We start from the raw sequence: 21,050 nt of genomic DNA on the forward strand, positions 1-21,050 counted from the left end.
GTTTTATTAATGTAATATCTAGTAACTGTTAAAATTTCAATGCTTTATCATTGTTTTTATGTAAGGGTTCGTACAACCTTAAGTAATATTCATTTCTAATAGTAGAAGTAAAAATCTTGGGGTGAATTGATATAAAAGGAAATAGAATGCAGAAATGCTTCCTACAATTAAAAAATCGGTATTCGCTTCACTACCGAGCCAATATTGAGCAGACATAGGGTGAGCCGTCTTCCGGAATTAGACGGTTCTATTCTCGTAACGAGAAAATCGGGATTTCTGCCGATCGCGGCAGGGAAACGGGAACAGCCGCTATTTTCGCGGGGTCGCAAACCACCCATGCACAGTCGATTAAATTAAAAATCGCTCTCCATTCGTCAATTTTACTGGAAGTATTTGTAACAAACTTAGCAACATTTGATTTATATCAACATTCGGTATCGTCAAACATAAAAATCGTAAATCGTCTTAAAGAGTTGTCTTCTCAAAATAAAATTATATCATTTAAAAAAAAATCGAATGCACATAGAAATGTCTTTGGCTTGTTATTATTTTTTAATACTGTTTATTATAAGTAATATACAGATTTGATTCATCTGCTGTTAATTTAATACTAAATCGTACGATGCCATGAATTTTCGACCGTATGTGATCCAGTTTCCACTTGTATATTTTTGACGGCGCCTATCGAAAATCATTTGGCGCCGTCGATCCCGTGGATCCCGAAGCGGTTCCACATGGATCCTACTGGCGCATGCACACGCACTGTTGTTCTTGCGGCGCGCTTGATTTTTACTCATCCCAGAAACGAGATCTGCGAAAATTTCAACCGAGCTTCGAAGTTTTATTATTGAGAGCTTTTATAGTTTTCTGGTTTCCTTCAACTACTGTCCCGTCCCCTCTTATCTTTCCCTATATTCTTTACAATCTGTTTAAAAAACATTTTACTTTGTACGATTTTGCTTATTTCTTTTCATTCGATGGCAGTAATAATTATTTTGGGTTTAAGTATCCTAAACATCTATTTTTACTTATAATAATAAATGCTCTCTATATAGTATTGTTCACTGATACAGATTTATCACAATACTCCTAAGCTCGTTAAAATAATTTACATCCATTGCTTGTATAAATAAATGAATATACTCACAGCAAACAGTTGAAAGAATGGCGCCAGTTGAGAAATGTCATGGTTTTTCAATAAACTCACTTCCCGATTAAACCTCAGAAATACAATTTTTTACGTCCCGACACTCTGTCCAATTTGATACGATCACTTCGACTGGTTAGAACCGAATGGAAGTCGAGGGTAGCATGTAATTTCGACGTATAATTACAAAAGTTCGAGACTTTTCTCACTTGCTTGAGGAGACGACCAATGATTGGTCGTAGTTTCTTTGTTTGTAAAACTGAAGCGACTACCTGAGACCCCCATAGTAGGAAAAACCCGGGCTGTATACCTCCGTTTGAGGGTTGTCCTGAACTTCGTGCACTTGTTCGCTACATGTGACAATGTCTTCGTACACAGGTTCTTAGTTGCATTTTAGGTTTTGTAATATATATTATATTGTATCTGACTTTAAATTGCTTAGTAAACATTGAAAATGCATTGAAGAGTTGTGTAATTTTCAGCTCTGTGTAATTACATTTACTTTTTCAAAGCATATATTTTAAACTAAACACGTGCTATTATCTATGCTTATTTCTTCGTCCCTCCTTCTAATACTTTCAAATGGAGTAATAATGAATCTTGATACAATATTGAATAAAGTACAACAGAGTTTTCCCCATTTTAATTAATATTTTTATAAGGTTGATCGAATTATCAGTATTCTGTAAGTATTCTTATCTTTTGTTGAAAACATGCAGACATGCATTAAAATTTTCCACAAATTCGTCAATATATCGTCGATCAATCTATACATTTTATAATCTATCAACGTCAGAACTCTGCATTCTAAATCTCATTGATTTGAACTGATTCACTGTTTGAATTATGATATGAATACATGATACAGAATTACACAAGGTGGTTCATCACTTCGATGTTCTTTGCTGTTATTATAAGTAGCAAAGAGGGTTTATAAATAATGTTGAATAGTTGAGATAGAGAGACACATTCTTGTGAGTTATTTTGAAGGCGGGCGCACAATAAAAATATGAAAGACATGAGTATTTCTCAAAATGAGATTCTATAGGTTTTTCTGCACTATAATACAGATAACTCAGAGTAATTATTCAGTATGACATAGAATTAATTTGACATATTCATTATCTCGACTGAAATTAATTTTTTCTATTTATGTATTTACAGGGTGATTCACTAGATATTACCATCTCGACTTCTAATAATTTTTGGTGAATCAATCTGTATGCACAAGATAGTACAGAAGTGTATATACAGCTGGCAAGAAAAATACAAAGCGATATAACATAAAATGTTTTTATAAAAAAAAAATAAAAAGAAAGATCCACCTGCTCAGTAGAGGTCCGGTTTCCCCTTTGAAGCTGATCCTACTGAACGTCCTCCGTTGGAAATTACTAAGGATACCCTTCTGCTTCTGTTTCTCGTTGTTTCCCCTTCCGGTGATCTCGTCCGCGGAATCGTCGCACAGTTTGACCGCGACCGGTGGAATCGTCGCGGTGGTGTTTGCCAGTAACTCGTTCAATGGCTCCGTGGTGGGCGTCGTACGCTCATCCGATTCCTCGTTTGTACCTTCGTCCACAGCGAGCGAATCCTTTTCTATCATTAGCATTTCGCTCGACGACTGTCTCTCCTCTCTCGTGTCTCTTCTATATTTATTTTCCTTCAACTACTGTCCCGTCCCCTCTTATCTTTCCCTATATTCTTTACAATCTGTTTAAAAAACATTTTACTTTGTACGATTTTGCTTATTTCTTTTCATTCGATGGCAGTAATAATTATTTTGGGTTTAAGTATCCTAAACATCTATTTTTACTTATAATAATAAATGCTCTCTATATAGTATTGTTCACTGATACAGATTTATCACAATACTCCTAAGCTCGTTAAAATAATTTACATCCATTGCTTGTATAAATAAATGAATATACTCACAGCAAACAGTTGAAAGAATGGCGCCAGTTGAGAAATGTCATGGTTTTTCAATAAACTCACTTCCCGATTAAACCTCAGAAATACAATTTTTTACGTCCCGACACTCTGTCCAATTTGATACGATCACTTCGACTGGTTAGAACCGAATGGAAGTCGAGGGTAGCATGTAATTTCGACGTATAATTACAAAAGTTCGAGACTTTTCTCACTTGCTTGAGGAGACGACCAATGATTGGTCGTAGTTTCTTTGTTTGTAAAACTGAAGCGACTACCTGAGACCCCCATAGTAGGAAAAACCCGGGCTGTATACCTCCGTTTGAGGGTTGTCCTGAACTTCGTGCACTTGTTCGCTACATGTGACAATGTCTTCGTACACAGGTTCTTAGTTGCATTTTAGGTTTTGTAATATATATTATATTGTATCTGACTTTAAATTGCTTAGTAAACATTGAAAATGCATTGAAGAGTTGTGTAATTTTCAGCTCTGTGTAATTACATTTACTTTTTCAAAGCATATATTTTAAACTAAACACGTGCTATTATCTATGCTTATTTCTTCGTCCCTCCTTCTAATACTTTCAAATGGAGTAATAATGAATCTTGATACAATATTGAATAAAGTACAACAGAGTTTTCCCCATTTTAATTAATATTTTTATAAGGTTGATCGAATTATCAGTATTCTGTAAGTATTCTTATCTTTTGTTGAAAACATGCAGACATGCATTAAAATTTTCCACAAATTCGTCAATATATCGTCGATCAATCTATACATTTTATAATCTATCAACGTCAGAACTCTGCATTCTAAATCTCATTGATTTGAACTGATTCACTGTTTGAATTATGATATGAATACATGATACAGAATTACACAAGGTGGTTCATCACTTCGATGTTCTTTGCTGTTATTATAAGTAGCAAAGAGGGTTTATAAATAATGTTGAATAGTTGAGATAGAGAGACACATTCTTGTGAGTTATTTTGAAGGCGGGCGCACAATAAAAATATGAAAGACATGAGTATTTCTCAAAATGAGATTCTATAGGTTTTTCTGCACTATAATACAGATAACTCAGAGTAATTATTCAGTATGACATAGAATTAATTTGACATATTCATTATCTCGACTGAAATTAATTTTTTCTATTTATGTATTTACAGGGTGATTCACTAGATATTACCATCTCGACTTCTAATAATTTTTGGTGAATCAATCTGTATGCACAAGATAGTACAGAAGTGTATATACAGCTGGCAAGAAAAATACAAAGCGATATAACATAAAATGTTTTTATAAAAAAAAAATAAAAAGAAAGATCCACCTGCTCAGTAGAGGTCCGGTTTCCCCTTTGAAGCTGATCCTACTGAACGTCCTCCGTTGGAAATTACTAAGGATACCCTTCTGCTTCTGTTTCTCGTTGTTTCCCCTTCCGGTGATCTCGTCCGCGGAATCGTCGCACAGTTTGACCGCGACCGGTGGAATCGTCGCGGTGGTGTTTGCCAGTAACTCGTTCAATGGCTCCGTGGTGGGCGTCGTACGCTCATCCGATTCCTCGTTTGTACCTTCGTCCACAGCGAGCGAATCCTTTTCTATCATTAGCATTTCGCTCGACGACTGTCTCTCCTCTCTCGTGTCTCTTCTATATTTATAAATTGCTCGCTTCTTTTCTCAAGTGCAGATTCAGTTTGTACCTCTCCAATTATATGATTGACAAATTTTCTCCTTTCAATTAAAGGAAGACTATTGTATCAATGGCACATTTGTTTCGATATACGTACTGTCATAAGACTGCATAGCTGCAGGATAAACTAACACACGTTTCTACGCTTGTGAATTAAGTTTCCGATTACCAGTGAACGATAATTGTCGCTCACAATGAATAAAGTATATTTAGTAACTATTACTGCACACAATTCGTAGTGGCAGAAGAGTTGCACACTCGAGGTCGGAAAAAACTTATGACAGATAGCATCGGAGATCGAACAAAGTTCAAATATATCATTTAATCATTGTTAGTCCAGTAAGTCTTAGGCGTCCATTCGGAAGTATTTTCAGTGGCTTTTTTTTAAATTTCGTAATACATATTTCGATCGCGTATCACGATTTGATAAGAGATTATCGCGAGGCACCGTTGTACTGAATTACGCGGAGTAGACAGTAGACCAATACGGAGAGCGTTAAGTTCCACCGTTTGCAATGCAAAACGTGACACACGCGTTAAAATTCGAACGACCGGACCGAGTTCCACGGCCTCGACCGCGCGCCCCGTACGATTTCTCGTACACCGCGATCGCACGCTTAAGTACATTCTATCGTTTATTCCCGGCCCGTTTCGTCATTCTTATCACTTTCCTGTAACCGTCCATCGTGAACGCGATATTATGTTGAAAAAATCGACGTCGGTCTCCAGGTAATCTCCGGTCGCAGAGTTAGTGCATGGCAAACTGTCCTATCGGAGATTCCCACTGATTGCCAAGGTACACATTTTCTGTTTTAATTTACCCTTTTTTATCTGACAGTTCACGAACGTTTTGCGTCTCCTTTGCACAGTCAATTGTTCATCCGTCACAGTTCACTAGTGAATTCCTTAAACTTCGAGCAATCCCTTGTTCAAGGATTTTCACCGATCGCTCGGTTCTTAATTGAAATCGTATTTGCCAGTCGGACGAAAGTTCTGCTAATCGGCGAACCGGTCCCAGTTTTCTCTTCGTCACAATTGAACGACGGCGCGTCGGTGCATAACGAACGATGCATGCGACGAGCGTGTTTGTCCATTCGCCTCGTACGTATCCGTCCGGAGATTGCACGCTATTTCCAGCCTGGGTTCCCGTGTTCCCGTCTCGCGGTCACCCGAGTCGCGAGTATCATTCATAATTCCCGGCGTTCTTCCTGTCGTTCCGCTCGTTTCTCCACGACGACGACGTCCCGCGCGGTATCACGTCCGTCGCGTTGCGTAATATGAACACCGCGGCCGGGTCTTCCTCCCGCGGTCCCGACGGTACAGATCTGTGGAATCGAGCCGAATAGCCGAGGGAACCGGCGAAAACTGGGAATCGTTCGGTAGCTGTCAACGCGAGAGCCACTTCTGAGATTGCGTGCGCCGCGCGGCATAAGCGAAAATAATCCACGCACACGCGCGAGTCACCCACACCGTTTTCATAAAATGTCTTTGAGATTGTGTGACACGACCGACCGGCTACGCGCACGTGTGTTCGTGCCACTTCGCTGCTACGTAGCCTGCTAGCTGGCGAACGTGTGTGGTCGTACAGTCCGTCCTGTGTTCAGCACACAACGAACGCATTTCTAATTTAAATGATTGATCAATATACACACGTAGTCTAGACAGCCGAATGATCGAGTTCATAATTAATTAGCTGCTATGGAAATTTTTTATTGCTCGATTGCATTATTCGCGAACGTTGTTGCAGAATGGACTGTACTTACGAGTGGAGAACGCGGCGCACACTGACGTGCGTGCCGCATGGAAATAGAGTCGTGTAAGAGCATGCTGGTAATAGAAAGACTTGACATGTGGGCAGACTCGGAGATAAGATTGTGCGGTACCGCTCGAGTACGTTTCGACGCTAATTTTTATTCCCACTTTTTACCCGACGGCTTTCTTTCTTTCATCAAAGATAAAATAGAAAATTTTTTAAATATACTTCCCCATTGCTCGATTTTTCCACCGCTGATTCATACTTGTTCGTCTTTAGATATGCAGTCGAAACGGATATTAAGTTAACGCATTTTATGATGGAATAACTTGGACCAAACAATATTTTTGTAGAATGTAAGAAGACAGTTTATTATGGAATGTTTGTTAACAATTTTTATTCGTCGAAATTGCAAAGAAAAATATAAACTTTTTTATTGGAATCTCTTTCCAAGACTTTTAGTTTACAACTGAGTGAGATAAATTAAAGTATTTTTATCTGTTTCGAGGCTGATTGTGAGTGTGAGTGTTTCGAGTGAGATAAATTAAAGAATTTTTACCTGTTTGTACTTTTAACAGTTTTATACCTCCATCGATTTTGATGAAACATTGAGAAAATGAAAATATGAAGATAAATGAAATCAAAATTCTGTCATTCGACATAAGAATTCAAGATGTGATAACTTTTTTAATAGGCTCTCAAAATTCCTAAAATTTTATACAGTGTTTTACTAACGTAATGTCTAATAACTGTAAAAATTTCAATGCTTTGTCATTGTTTTTATGTAAGGGTTCATACAACTTTAATATCTGTTTCGACTAGAAAATGATTTATATAAAGATTCTGCGCATTATATTTGAATGGACTGCGATTAATGAACGGTTGGAAGATCGTTTATAACTCGTGTGTGTGCGCAATCGAAATTGAGTTCTGTTTAAACACCTAGAAGTCGAATGATTTCATTGTGATTAAAACCTTTTCGCTTGTTATAACAAACGGCTTTGTATTCTATCCGTTTATAGTTAACGGGCCCCATTTTCACGAAGTGACGAGGTTTGTTGATTCGCAGCAGTTTCTTGGCAGTGGCGAACGGTTCCAGATGGGAAACCGTTCTAATCGGGATTCTCAAACGTTCAATAACTAAATAAACTTGGAATTTATTTTAATAATCACAGAGAATATTAGAGTTCGTTTACGTAATTACTCGTGGCAATTTAACAATTCATCCTTATCATTTCCGGCCTTGATAACATAATCTACAAACATTACCATTGATATAATGCATTGTCATTAAACACTGTTATTTCTATTCAATACAAACATTCTGTTGCTATTCGTTGGGAGTCTTGCATACTGAAAATTAATATCACTGTAAAAAGCAAAATTCTTTTTGCGATATCCACTACGTGATTCTTATATAGCTTGAATCCGGAAGTAGATATGTTCCCTATTAGAATATTGTTTCCGAAAAACAGCGGTTTTTGTAAAAATCCATTATTTAGTGGGAAAGACGAATTTCCGTATTCGCAGCGCAGTAGCGGCGCAAATAGAGAAACGAGCCTCCCACATTCGCTCGTACGTGTCACACGTTCTCCCGATTGGCGTAAGAGGCACAAGTGGCTTTATCCATTATGTATGCAATGTAAATAAGCGAACAAGTAATGTAAACGGTGCGCAAATGCTGGAATATTGTCACTAAATGAACTACTCGCCCGAGCAGCCTTGCACTTCGACCAGCATTCATTGACACCCGTAAATGATTGACACATCACAAAATTTGATAAAATTAGCCGAGAGAAGTAAGTCCAAGATTATTGATTGAAATTCAATGCAAAATTTATTTGGTTATTTCTTTGTCGTCTCTCCTTTGTTGTATTACTGCGTGGAATTCTCTTGCTATTCTAACTAATTTCTTAAGGTGTTTCATTCGTTAATAAATTTTAGAAATCTGCCGGAGGTTCTCTTATGGCAATTATAAATGTACAATTTTAGATCGCTTTTGTACATCTCCCGCCATCTGGAAAACTATTCGTATTTTCTCGGTGGGCGCACCGATGAGTTTGGGGCGACAGGCAATAGATAAACGTAGGGCGCGATTTTATGATTTAATTTTAAGAGTTCATTCTCCTCTCTTTTACTTCATATGGTATANTAATAAATAAAATTGTTTACTGTAAAAACTTTTCTCTCGTCCCAGCGAAAAGTGTTTCAAACAAAAGTTGTAGCTCCTGTTGTCAGATACAAGAATGGTTGACGCTGTACATGCACGTGCCGCAATTGGACATGATTCAAAAATGATGACTGATATTCAGGGAGGGAATTAAATACGCACAATTAAATAATTAAAATTTATTCTCTAAGATTGGACTGTCTGACACATATGTACATATATACAAATTTTATATACAATATTCCTTAATCCTTGATCAGGTTTCGAAGTCTGAGTTCCATCAAAAGGAACGTCTTCATGTTGGGATCCTGTACTTTGTCTAGAATTAATTTCTGCACGTCCGCGTCGCTCTTTTCAAGGGTCGCGCTTAATTTCTCCGCGTATTGAATCCAAACGCAGTTTACGCAACCGGACATGCAACAATTCGTCGGTTCCGACATATCATCTGTAGAAGAGGGATCTGTCGTCTCGGGTTTTTCCGTGGTATCCCCGTCGGACGATAATATTCTACTTGTTTCATGAATACATCTTTTACACGCGGAACATATTTGGTGACAATTACATCCCCGATTTTGATTAATCAATCGAATCAAATTGATCATTCTTTTGTTTTTTATACCTGCGGGAATAGTACACTTGTGAACGCAACAAATATGTGATGTTATTTTACAGATAATATTATCGTACTGGTTAGTGTTTCACGTTAGATTACAATGGACGATAATAAATGATAAATAGATGTTTAATAAAACGTCAAACATATCGTTTTCTAACCTCACTGCAAATACACTTGTGCTTATCACGAGTAAAATGTTTTGTAGGTGGCTCTGGTTGTAAATGCGCTGCATATCTTTAACACATACATATGTGTATGTATGCACATGATTTAAAGATTTAAATAGTTCCACCAATTTAATACGTGATATACAATAACAATAATACTAATAATAATGTTACTATCTAATTTCACTCATTCTTTTCTTTCACTCCTCTCTCACACATTCTTTTTCTCTCTTTCCTATTTTGCTTAATATTACATCAATTATTATGTTCGCTATATTGTGACATTTAAATGGATAATTTCTACAATCGTTGGAATTCGGGCGTGAACGGCTTGCCCCACTCATTCATACTTTTGTACGTTCGCGCCGCGCGTCATTCATATTTTCAAGCAGACGACTGCAGACGACAGTGTCGTGTCGGCCACGTGAAAGTGTCGTGTTTCGTTGTTTTCTCGAATTTGTAAAAGAAATGGGTAGAAAAATTCCTGGTAAAAAGCATAGGGGGGTGAAAGATCCTCTGAAGCAGCAGGCGAAACGACAGGCAGAGTGAGTTGTGCGTTTAGAATAAGCTTTATTTCAGCAATCTATTTTCACGGGTTAGTAACTCGCTGCTTGATAGGTTAGAAACGAAGATAAACGCGCCGCCGAAGGATGCATCGGAACAAGCGATACCGAAAAGTTTGGAAAGAGTGGTCAAATTGAAGGAAGCGGTGAAGTCAGGAAGGTTGACGAAAATAAAGAGGAAGAAGAAGAAGAATGCACTCATATCTGTCGGCGGCGGGAATTCTACGCCTTCGCATCCGAAGGCCAGGCCGGATAAAGTCGTCCCGATATTTCGGCAGATGCCTGGAGAGAGTGAGCAACGATTTCTGTACAGAGTCAACAGGGATACTCACGCTTTTATCAATGAAACCGCGTTCGAGAAGAAATTCAGTGTTCAAGTAAATCGGAATCCTGTAACGGGGAAAATAGAGGGACTCTCGAACTGTGAACAATCCGAGTTGGAAAAAATCGAGATGTTGAGAGCGAAGCACAGGAACATTAAAAAGAAGAAGAAGAAGAGTAATCCAGATGCTCCGAAAATGACTAAAAGTGAAAAGAGGAAAGAGAAGTTGAAATTGAAGAAGCAGAAGCAATTCGAGGAAAATGTAGACGAATTTGATAGGTTTAAGGACCGAGTCGAATTCGGAGAGATCGTTCATGAACCACCTCAATTGAATGTCAGACCAAAAAGTGCAGATGCTATCAGTACCTCTAAAGTACATCCTATTACATTAATTTTTATTGTTTTAATACATTTCATGCATTAATCAAATTTTGTTTGTTTCTGTTGCAGCCTGGGAAGAAGCATCTCCTTCTTCACTCGATGCTTAAGAAAAGCGAGAAGCCGAAAACAGCTTCGAAGGAGACAAAATCTATAAACAGGACTGGTAAGCGTAAAGATCTGCCGGCCGGAGAAAGAAGACAATTAGAGAAACAGCAAAGTGATATTATAGTAGCATACAGAAGACTGAAAGCGCAACGGTCTGCCAGTGTTGGCACCTAGGGTACGTAAACATTTAAAAATTATTGACTTTTGTTATTTTCTATTTTTTATTTCGTCACGTTTATAAGGTTGCTATGAATCATTTTGTTGTGACCATGGAATTTACCACTTTTTATTTGAATAAAATATAAAACTTTTACCATAGGAAATCTCTCTATATTTTTCAAATTAAACATCGCATCTCGTTTTATACAATTATATAACTTTTAGGATTAACACGAAAATAGGTAGATTTCTGTGCAATATACGTGTGAGGTGTCAAACATTTTTGACAGTTAGTAACAAAGTTGAGCTAGGGTAGAATGAAAAACGTAAATAAAAAGTCTTTCAACAGGTTTTAGTATCGAAATTATCTCTTAGCACCAGTGCAGTATGCTTGCAGAGCAAGTTATCGTTCGAAATATTAACATCTCCTTATCCAGTAGTCCAAACGAACGGTTCCAGCCTCTCCTCTATCGGTAAGAGATCGTTCAACGTCTCGAGGCTCTCTAGAGTCTGATTCAGAAGTGAATGACATTTAGTCAGCTGCTTACTGAGCTCTTGTACTTTGTTCAATTGTTCCGCGAATTTGGCAAACTTCCTTTGCCTCTCGGTTGCCAGATTCAGCATCCTGGTCACCTCCGGTTCGATGTTCACGCACAGAGTAGCCTGTTCGCTGGCTATCATTTGAGCGTTAGTGTTCAGATGATGTTGATACCGGGCGCACAGGTTGAACAAACCGATGGGATTCAGTCTCTCGAGCACCTCTGGGTCTCTGACTCCCGGCGGTAAATTCAGTGTGCCTCTCATTATCGGTAGGAACATCGGAATGCTTTGCAACTTGACCAGATCTGGATCCTTGTCTGTCGTGGGATCCGCCGTAGCTGGTTTCACTACTACTATGTCGTGTACTTTATTGGAGGTAGTTTTCCTGTAACAAACAATGATTGTACTACGTTTCTAAAACTTCCTGTTAGTATAAAATCAATCATTTTTACCTGGAACCTAAACTATTTTTACGTCTAGATATATCTTGCGCGCCCAAACTTTTCCCTCTGTATAACTGCGACTGTTTATTCGTCATCTTTGGAGAGTCGCCGATCGGCCTGTTTACAGTATAAGATATATATGGTAGATCCGAATCGGAGCAAATGCTAGCACCGGGACTGATACATCTCGGCGGTGTGTCTTCTGGTACTCTCTCGCGGTTCGGTACACTCTTACCGCGTCTCAAAGGGATGTTCCTCGATCTACTGGTGTTTCCATGTGCACCTCCTTGAGAACTCTGTTCCGATCCCATCCTTATTTAGTTTAACTTAGAAACTCCTGTCTAACTTCTACGAGATTTACAACCGTATATACACGTATGTCTCCTTGTCGTACGATTATTTTTTAATCAATGATGTAAATATCCGATGACCAGCATAAATGGAAGGTAACTGTTGTCATGTTAGATTTAAACCCATTCGACTTTCCTCGCTTTCATTCCACGCGTTAATTAACGACCAGTAGTAAGGGTACATTTTTGTTCGTTAAGGTGGTTCATAATAATCGATAATGTTAAAGCTGTCGCTTTTGACGCATCGTGAAACTTGTTCTCTCCTTTTTCCACACGTTGTCACGTTGATATCGTTAGAGTTGATTGCGTAGTCACCGATAAATGCGACGGCGAAATCACTCCGGAATATGTCGGTTTTTAATCGGTGCTCCTTGCTGTTGTCAAAAAGTCATTTCCCTTTCCGTCGCCGACACTGCGACTTCGTTAGATGTCAGGTTCACGTTTCGTAAGCGTTCTCGCGACTAGAACACCATCTGCTAAAATCGATCCTGTAGGTGCGAGTAGAATTTATTCTCGCTCGATAATAGACTTTTCTGAATTAATTTAAAAAAAAAGTAATTGTGATAGACGATAAATACCAGAAGGGAGGACTTATCGCTTTGGATGGACTCTTATCTCTGATGTTCGACTGCCAAACTGCGATACCGACACAAGAAATTAAGACTGATTCGAGCGTCCTCTGATCATGAACAGTGGCCGATTGAATTTAAATTTAGAAAACAAAATGCATTTTTCTACTGTTCGTTCGACTTTTATTTCAGCGAAATAGAATCAGCTGTTTTCGTCGTAATATTCATTAGCATATGCATTGAATAATTGAAAGATCAACGTACAATTTAAGATACACGGATCCTAAACTAGACGTTTGGTACCAGTTCGAAAGAGGGAACATAAGGGACTTAGGGAACGTGATCGACCCAGTTCTCTACGTGGAGGTGATTACAAACATCACATTTATGATAAAGTCTAATAGCTTCGGTATGACGCCACTGTTAAGCGGCCTTCAATTCCAGTGTGTTTAGCATGTACAATTACTTCAATCAGTCAGTCAATAACTGTTGTTAGTTTTCATTAGTAATTATTAAATAATTACTTCGAAATAGTTAATGAACATTGTTTTCCCAAGAGCAATGCCAATTTTGGTGATAGCTCAAACGTACAAATTTTGAGATTTCCGCAAAATGAAGAGTTAAAAGTTCAATGTGTTTATATCAAAAGGAGAAAAATATCAATTAAAAATATACCAGAGCTTGTAAGTAATGTGTGTAAAAAAATAATGCATGGAAATATTATAGTAGATGTAGTTTTTATACAGCTAAAATAAAGTCAATACAAGAAAGCTCGTTGCTCAGTTAAAGAATTTGTCAGTGAAAAAAAAAGAGAGACAGAAGTTCGCCTGCGGGACCCGTATTTAGAAAACGATTTCGTTTGCGAATTCGTGCACATTCGTTCGATAAGGAATGGGCGACATAGCGCGGCTCTCTTCCATCGTTGCGCTGTGCTTTTGTACCGTGAAGATAATGCACGGATACGTCGATGCGTTAGAAAGTGGTTTGTAACGAGTGCTCGTTAAAAATCACGGTAACCGACGCGACGCGATGCAGCGAGGAGGAAGCAAGCTGGCGACGAGATGAGTGAACCGTGTCGCGAATAGAAATCCCCTTTGTGTCTATTTACCGTAATTGCGCTTCCCGATCGTTTTTCTGTAATGCTAACGGAATCGTTAGTCCAACAAGCCGCTTAGTTAACTTCATCTCTCGACCGTAGCTAATGTGCTTTATGTCACAATCAATGATTAGCATAATCCGTTTCTAATTTGGCTGTGTTATTGTTCCCCTGAATATTTTACTGACACTTCATGAATTTTTTAACGTTTTAAATGTTTGAGTTTGCTTAGTTTTCGTTATAGTCCAAACGCTATGATTTTCATAGTTCCAATTCAGGAGATAATTGCACGAGTCTTGAGCTTTTGAATGCAGAATGAATAATGAAGTTTGCGGAGTTCCATTGAATATTCATACTGATTAATAATATAGAACATTAGAATTGAATAGGCATGTTTAATATTGATAAAAAAATATCCGACTGTGCATTTGTTAAATTTCTTAATATATTCGAATGGTAAACACCTCGAATTGTGAGTTTTCGATGTCAAATGGTTTGAGTAAATAAATAGAAGATAGTTAATTTCGATGGTAATGCGATAACTCTGATAATATTGCGATTCAGATGAAGGCGAAGGGAAATGTCGTTCGTTGACATATAAACTGCGATTGCACAAGAATATACCCGTCGGCCAGGCTAGCTTCAAGTGTCAGACGAGGGAAAACTTGAAGTCTAACGGTATGCGCCGCGTGAATCGTTGTAAATTTAATGTCGTTACCGAGGTGGGCTTGGGTAAATTCCACGAGCTGACCAAAAGCATTCTTGTGCAACTCCCACGGGAGGAGAGTCACGTTTTTTATATTAACAAAATCAGCAAATTGATTTAAATATTTAACAAGAAAATTACACAGTTTTATAGACAATTTTTGTACAATTTAACTTTTAGAAGCACTATATCCTTGCAATGTAATACAGTTCGATATTATTCTGGCACATTGAAAAGCGATTTAGCAAATATTTGCATCTTCCAATACTCTCGGGTGTTGAACGATTTTTTTTTCTTTAAATTATTAAAAGATCGTAGCTGGGAATTTAGTCCGCGACATCAAAGAGCATATCGCGACTGGAACTTACGTTAATACGAAGCGAGAGGAATATGCATACACGAGACAGCGATGTCTCGCGCAAGCTGCTGGTCCAGATTCCAATATTCCTCGCGGGCTCCGGTGCCCATTGCGTAGTTACGCCCAGACGGTACCTGCAGTGGCTCGCGAAAGTATCCGCACTTATCATAGAATCGTTCATGAATATATTTCTCTAAATCTCTTGAAATTTCACTCTGTAATGAGACGGGATCACGATATAATAATACTAATAACGTTTCAAGAAAGTTTGTTATAGCATGCATGTACATACGCATGTATAGTAGAAACTGCAAATCTTTTTACTCAAGTATTTATTATCTCGTCAATAATTTATTACATCGCATACTTCCTTTGATGAAAGTATTATATCATTTGATTTATATAAACAACTTACAACATGGCAGGGAAATCATCTTCACTTTCACACTAACATCTGTTAAAATGTAAATGCATCCTCAGAAAAATGCAAGTCAAGGTGATTGAAGAACTCACAAGTCCCAAACTTGAAAACTGCTATACATTATTATACATATACATATGTAAATGATAGAGTAGATTGAAATTGTCACTAGCATTAGAGAGACAATAATATGTCACCCTGTATATAAAGTTCTTATTATAGAAATTATGCTTTAGATATTTTCACGGGCCACTGTGGAAGCCTAAAAAGCGCCGAACCCTTTTACGCGTGTTTCGAAACTCGCGGCTCGATTTTTTAATTTCGCAGAAAGAAACGGGAGGAGGGAAAAAATATTTGACCGCCGTTTTCGTAGCCGGGGTGAGATATCCTCGTGAATAATTCATTCGCAGAATTTCGTTCTGTTTCGGCGCAATCTCGCGATGCTCTCCGGTTAAAATATGAAAAATTGTTATTCTTCCGAGCTCACCTTTCCATCCACCTGTCGTTGGCAGTTTTTCTGTTTAATCGCGTTTCAGCAACCTTGTAAACCGTGACGTTTGCTTTAGTAAATTTGATTGTCATTCGACACATAATAGAAGTAGCTTAATTTTTCGTTACACTTTATGTTTATTTTTAATAGTAGATCCTTAGTTTGTTATGAGAGAAGTTAAAATTAATATTGAATGGCTAAGCATGAAACGAGTTTCGTATCGTAGTTATACAGGTAAATAGCTCAGTCACGCTTGAGTAATTACTTTTTATCTCTGACTACATACCTACTTTCGCGACTAATTTCTTTCCACGTATACGAGCGGCGACTATTTTATCCCGTTGCTAAATATAAAATTCAGTTATTTAAACAGGTTCAATTTTAATCAGGCAATCTCTGCTGTTGTAATTTTGTAAAACACAATCTCGAGCACCGTGTATTAGATGACTACAGAAACATTGTTTTTTATTTTTTTTTTACACCTTGTTAAATTCTTCGTTGCGAACTTTGTTTTTATTTTATGAATATCTCCAACGACAATTTATGTACGCGTTTTCGCAGTCTCGATAAGAGTTTATCTAAAGTATTTTCAAACGGAATAGGAACCCATTTTCATCACTAATGATCACTAATTTGAATTCAAATTAATAATAATTAATAATCACTGATGCAAAGAAAGATACTAAAAAGAAGTTGGTAATAGACTTTGTCTTATTTTACTTTAGAAGTGGATACATTCAGGACTTCTAGGTGGAATTTTTAGAAAGAGTAGTGAATATCGTCGAATAAATAGAGGATATGGAATACCTAAGTAGTTCTTTGAGCGATGGGAGAAAACCGTAACCCCGATCTATCTCGTCGATAGTCGCTAGGAATTGCGTTCCGCGGTGTGTAATCTCTCGCGCATGGGACAGGGATACGCATCGCGGCCGTCTTTTTTACTACCTACGCCTTTCCATTTTTTTTGATGACGCCGCGCCGCCTCTTGAAGTTTCGCGCGCCGAGATACGAGCAATTTAAATTTAATGCCCCTTTTACGCTCCCCTTTCCATTTCATTCTCTGGGCGCCCTTTTCATTCATCCCTGTAAAGGTGCGTTTAGACCAAACGAGCGGATGCTCCTTCTTTCTATAGTTGACTGAAGTTCAAATTCAACGAGCACTTTTAACAATTCACAGATTCATGAAACAAATACTGAGCCCTGTGATTTAATTTAATACAGTTGCAAACAATTTTTTAGTAATGAGTAATATTGCTTGAAAGATTGGACTGAATTCATCATATAGAAATTTTTAATCTGAATTTAAAAGCAAAAAAATTCTATCTATGTTCGTATGATTAAAATTTGCAAAGCTCATTCATTCAGGATTTTGCTTAAATTATAAATAAGTAATTTTGCTTAAAAGGTTTGACTGAATACATCGTATCGGAATTTTTAATCCAAATTTAAAAGTAAAACAATTCAATCTAAGTTGGTATAATTAAAATTGACCGATGGTCATTCACTCAAGATTTTCATTGATCATTTTTCGAATTTGGTTTAAACGCACCATAATTTCTACCCTCGTCTAGGCTTACCCTCTCGATGCGTTCTCGTGGCGATTTTTATCCGAAGATTGCGGCTTCCAAGGGAGCAACCACTCTTTTGGTCAGGTTTGAAAAGAGTAGGCCTCGGTGGCCGATCCATCCAGATATCGCTGTGTTAACTCTCCTCGCCTTGACCCGAAATCTTTATTTTTATTCGTACCTCCGCGTCTTTTCACCGTGCTACGAATCGTATCATAGAGATTTCAGTATGGAAAGCGAAGCCTTAGGCTAATACGAGTCCTGATAACAGTTGTTCTAGTGCCTCGTGGTATACTATACAATTTAAATAAATGCAAATGTAATATATATGTTTACAATTTAAGTATTATAATTGCTATTGCTAATACTATTACAAGTGCTATAATAATAAAATAATTTGCAGTTAGGAATATTTATGGCACTCGTTAGCAATTTTGCTTTAGTTGCATTATAATTTTAATCGTGTGTGTTTTTTTAAACGTGTTTGTTTGGGATCCGTTTATATCTGCTGACTTTCAGTTCTACCGATAAGAATCACTTTCTTAATCTCTTAATAGGAATACTCCAGTTCGTTCCTCTTCTTCAATTTCCATTACATTCCTCGAGACGGTAATAAAAATGACATACATCGTTATCAATAATACTATTTGTAGACTGAGTCGTCCTTGAAACATTTTAACTACTGTGTATAGGTAATATTTGCTCAAGTGGAAAATGTCATGAAAGATTTTTTATTGACTAATACGTTTGAACATTTAAATTTCAGTCATTGGTTTATTCACTCTATTATCTATGACGTATTGCAATTCCAGCTTCAGTTTATAACGAATTTAGTACTTTATTAAAACATGCCAGGATATCTATTTTTTCCATAATGAGATTATGCTGGATATTTGAAATACGTGAAGATTTCCTTTATTAAACTGCAGACGTGTATTCTAAACCTTCGTACACAGCAACTGTATTTAGGTTGAACTCCTTTTATTAAACGGTCTAGACAGTTCGTAAATAATACAAATAGAAAATAAAATATCGTTAACTCTGTTATCTTTGAATTATTATTCTTACAAAGTTATTAATTATTCTCGATATTAATGAATTTATCAGAACGAAATGACGTGAAAGCATGGCTAGCTAAGCACGAAACACGCGTAATAAGAAAATAATGATAGTTTTATCGAATGATCGCATCGTACAGTCGCTGGGTGAAACCGCGATAAAATCTGGTTGGTTTATGCGGGAGGCGCGTTCAGACGTACCGCGGCGAATCTTGATCGCCGTTTGGTATGCAGACTAGTTTGAGCAAACACGGAAATTTCGTCGGTACCGGCCGAAAATTTGGCCGCCCACGGCTGTTTGCCTGGCAGATCAGTGGAGGAATCTGTCGTTAACGTTTTCTGCTTCCTTATCTCGCGTTGCGTCGGTTGAAACTGTGCCTAAACGCTTGTCATTTGTCACGTCTGTTGATTCGGACAATTAAAATTCTTCTTAGTCAGGCTACTTCGTTTGCCATTTGTAACAATAGTATTAAAGGTCGAGGTGCTCCGAGCCATTCCAATTCTGTAGTCAAATGCCAAATTGCTGTAACGAGATATTGAATTATCGCGTTCAGACAGTAGAATTATAATGTTACATATTACATTTTAACGATCTCAATTCTGTGAAAAATAATTAGAATTTAAATTCACGTGACAGTTTGCGAAAGTTGAAGTTAAATTTTAGACACTTGGATAACATATTTATATTTTAGCATTAAGAAGTCGTATCCTGCAAAGTATTGTAATTTTATATGACCATTACAATTTTATAGTGGATTTATAAAGTTATATAAATCTTCTTAGTTATCTAATTAAAATCGGAAAGGAAGTAAAGGTGTCTCGCGTTTGCTGATGAGAAATGGGTCTGAATTCGTATGTTTTGCGATCGATGTTCATTCTTATGTCGGTCCCCTCCGTTCTAATAAATCTTCGGGAAACTCTTTCGGTCAGCGGTATTTCTTGAAAAATGATTTTCGCAGTAACGCGATGCAGTGAACTCGCAGCTAGTCGAAAGTAAGAAGTCATTCGCAAGAAATAGTGCTATTTTTCTTCCCTCGATCCCCGTGTATTTTTCCACCCTCTCTCGAACACCTCTTGCGTCAGCCAACACTGTTATTTCATGTTCATAGCTAGTTCTAAATTTAATTATCAACATAATTCTTGTCTTGTACAATTTAATATTTCATAAAATCCCATCGAATTTCTGCAGATTTTATTTGACGTCTTAAATAAGTAAATTATCTTTGGACATCTCAGTTGTTAAATATTAAACGAAAGGAAAATTAGGAAACTATATTGAAAGACTAATATTTTTAATATTACTATATAGTCTAGATTATATTATTTCATTCGATGATAGAATTTTTGGCAATCATCCTTCAATAATAATCAATCAGAAATAAATAAAGAAACAAAAATTGTTATGATATGAAGTTGATGTACAGTTTTAAGTCACGTTGCTATATGTACATGATTGGGAACAAAGGGCTAAACTATAAGAGCATCGAATGAGAGTGGTTCGAAGTGCTATTCATGCAGAGTCGACACGAATTCGCGTAGGTCGCACGTATCGCTCTTCGAAACCGTCTCGTCTCGATCACGCGGCACTTAATGGCCAGCCTGTAATTGAATTTGCAACCGTACAGGGACCTCGATCTTCTCGCACGTTCCTTTGCGCAGCTTATGCACGGATATTCTCTTCTATCAAGAGAAAGAGAAGCCTGAGGTACGTGCCTTGTCTTGGTCCGATCTTCCCTGGCTCGGGTCAAGTCGTTTGCATTTACTGCCAGACCACTCCTATTGTAACGTGCCGCGAGTTACAATCGACATTAGTCCAATATTATGTTGTTACAATTAATAGCAACATGGAAATGTGTATTTCATTCTTTTTTTTTTCAGTCTTACAAAACGATTCATACAGGGTGTCAACAAATAATACCACCACGATTTTCGATTTAATTTACGTTTGTAAGTCACTTAATTTTAAATGTTCACTGCGATATTCGTCAATAAATTATAGATTAGGATAGATAATGTGGTAACCTTAATCGATTTAGTGTCACTCGACAACATCTTCCATGAAAAATGAGATGTTTAAATATTTCGTGTTGTGTTCGACTCCGTCTCTGGAACAAGCGGTGGGTACATATTAATTGCACGGTTAAGTCAACTCTCGGTACCTCTTCGTCGATCGAGATTGCGAGCTTAAATTGATTAACGAGTCGCGACTAGATTCACAGACACGGAGATTGGATCCCGGGGTGTTCCCTTGGGTGCGGTGCACGATTGTTGAGTTAGGGACGCCGGTGTAGTTGATACTGTTACCGAGTTAACGAAGATTCACTCTGCTTTTGTATCTACAGTCTTCTTTGATACTTTTCGGGAACAGCCAAACATTTTCCGTTGTCTAGTCCGGTAAAATACACGTGACTTGCACAGATATGAAATTATTCAGTATTTATATCATGTTCACATTTT

The 21,050-nt window shown here is 37.5% G+C and overlaps 4 protein-coding genes across 7 annotated transcripts in view; 1 reads left to right on the plus strand and 3 right to left on the minus strand.

The window, feature by feature from the left end:
• The window catches only part of LOC108629755 (inward rectifier potassium channel 2), a 37,456-nt gene extending 31,132 nt beyond the window's left edge, over nt 1-6,324 (minus strand). The window contains exons 1-2 of the mRNA XM_018032607.2: nt 4,730-6,324; nt 2,473-2,800 (exon numbers count right to left, since the gene is read on the minus strand). Coding sequence (XP_017888096.1) covers nt 2,473-2,753 — 281 coding nt within the window. The 5' untranslated portion in view covers nt 2,754-2,800; nt 4,730-6,324. The remainder of the gene's footprint in view (nt 1-2,472; nt 2,801-4,729) is intronic.
• A 2,456-nt stretch (nt 6,325-8,780) lies between these two features.
• Nucleotides 8,781-9,596, minus strand: LOC108629741 (oxidoreductase-like domain-containing protein 1). 2 transcript variants are annotated; one of them, XM_018032578.2, is made up of 2 exons: nt 9,459-9,596; nt 8,781-9,303 (listed from the first exon to the last, which is right to left on the minus strand). In XM_018032578.2, the coding sequence occupies exon 2, from the start codon at nt 9,284-9,286 to the stop codon at nt 8,930-8,932; it is 357 nt and encodes a 118-aa protein (XP_017888067.1). In that variant the 5' UTR covers nt 9,287-9,303; nt 9,459-9,596; the 3' UTR covers nt 8,781-8,929. The 2 variants fall into 2 exon arrangements, with proteins under 2 accessions (XP_017888067.1, XP_017888066.1); XM_018032577.2 differs by having other exon boundaries at nt 9,372-9,596.
• Nucleotides 9,597-9,682: 86 nt separating this feature from the next.
• LOC108629774 (coiled-coil domain-containing protein 137) overlaps nt 9,683-21,050 on the plus strand; it is a 58,342-nt gene continuing 46,974 nt past the window's right edge. For 2 of the 3 annotated variants that reach the window (XR_001916861.2, XR_001916860.2), the window contains exons 1-3: nt 9,683-10,012; nt 10,086-10,725; nt 10,803-11,013. Coding sequence is in view for 1 of the 3 variants with exons in the window: in XM_018032638.2 (XP_017888127.1) it covers nt 9,936-10,012; nt 10,086-10,725; nt 10,803-11,012 (927 nt within the window). In the remaining 2 variants the exon portion in view is untranslated. Of the gene's footprint in view, nt 10,013-10,085; nt 10,726-10,802; nt 11,157-21,050 lie in introns of those variants that run through there. The other variant, XM_018032638.2, reaches the window with a different exon arrangement.
• Nucleotides 11,147-12,838, minus strand: BORCS5 (BLOC-1 related complex subunit 5). The gene is made up of 2 exons (XM_018032639.2): nt 11,990-12,838; nt 11,147-11,922 (listed from the first exon to the last, which is right to left on the minus strand). The coding sequence occupies exons 1-2, from the start codon at nt 12,289-12,291 to the stop codon at nt 11,427-11,429; spliced, it is 798 nt and encodes a 265-aa protein (XP_017888128.1). The 5' UTR covers nt 12,292-12,838; the 3' UTR covers nt 11,147-11,426.

This window comes from Ceratina calcarata, unplaced genomic scaffold (genome assembly GCF_001652005.2).
Source record: "Ceratina calcarata isolate Rehan_Ccalc_2016 unplaced genomic scaffold, ASM165200v1 scaffold586.2, whole genome shotgun sequence".
NCBI lineage: Eukaryota > Metazoa > Arthropoda > Insecta > Hymenoptera > Apidae > Ceratina > Ceratina calcarata.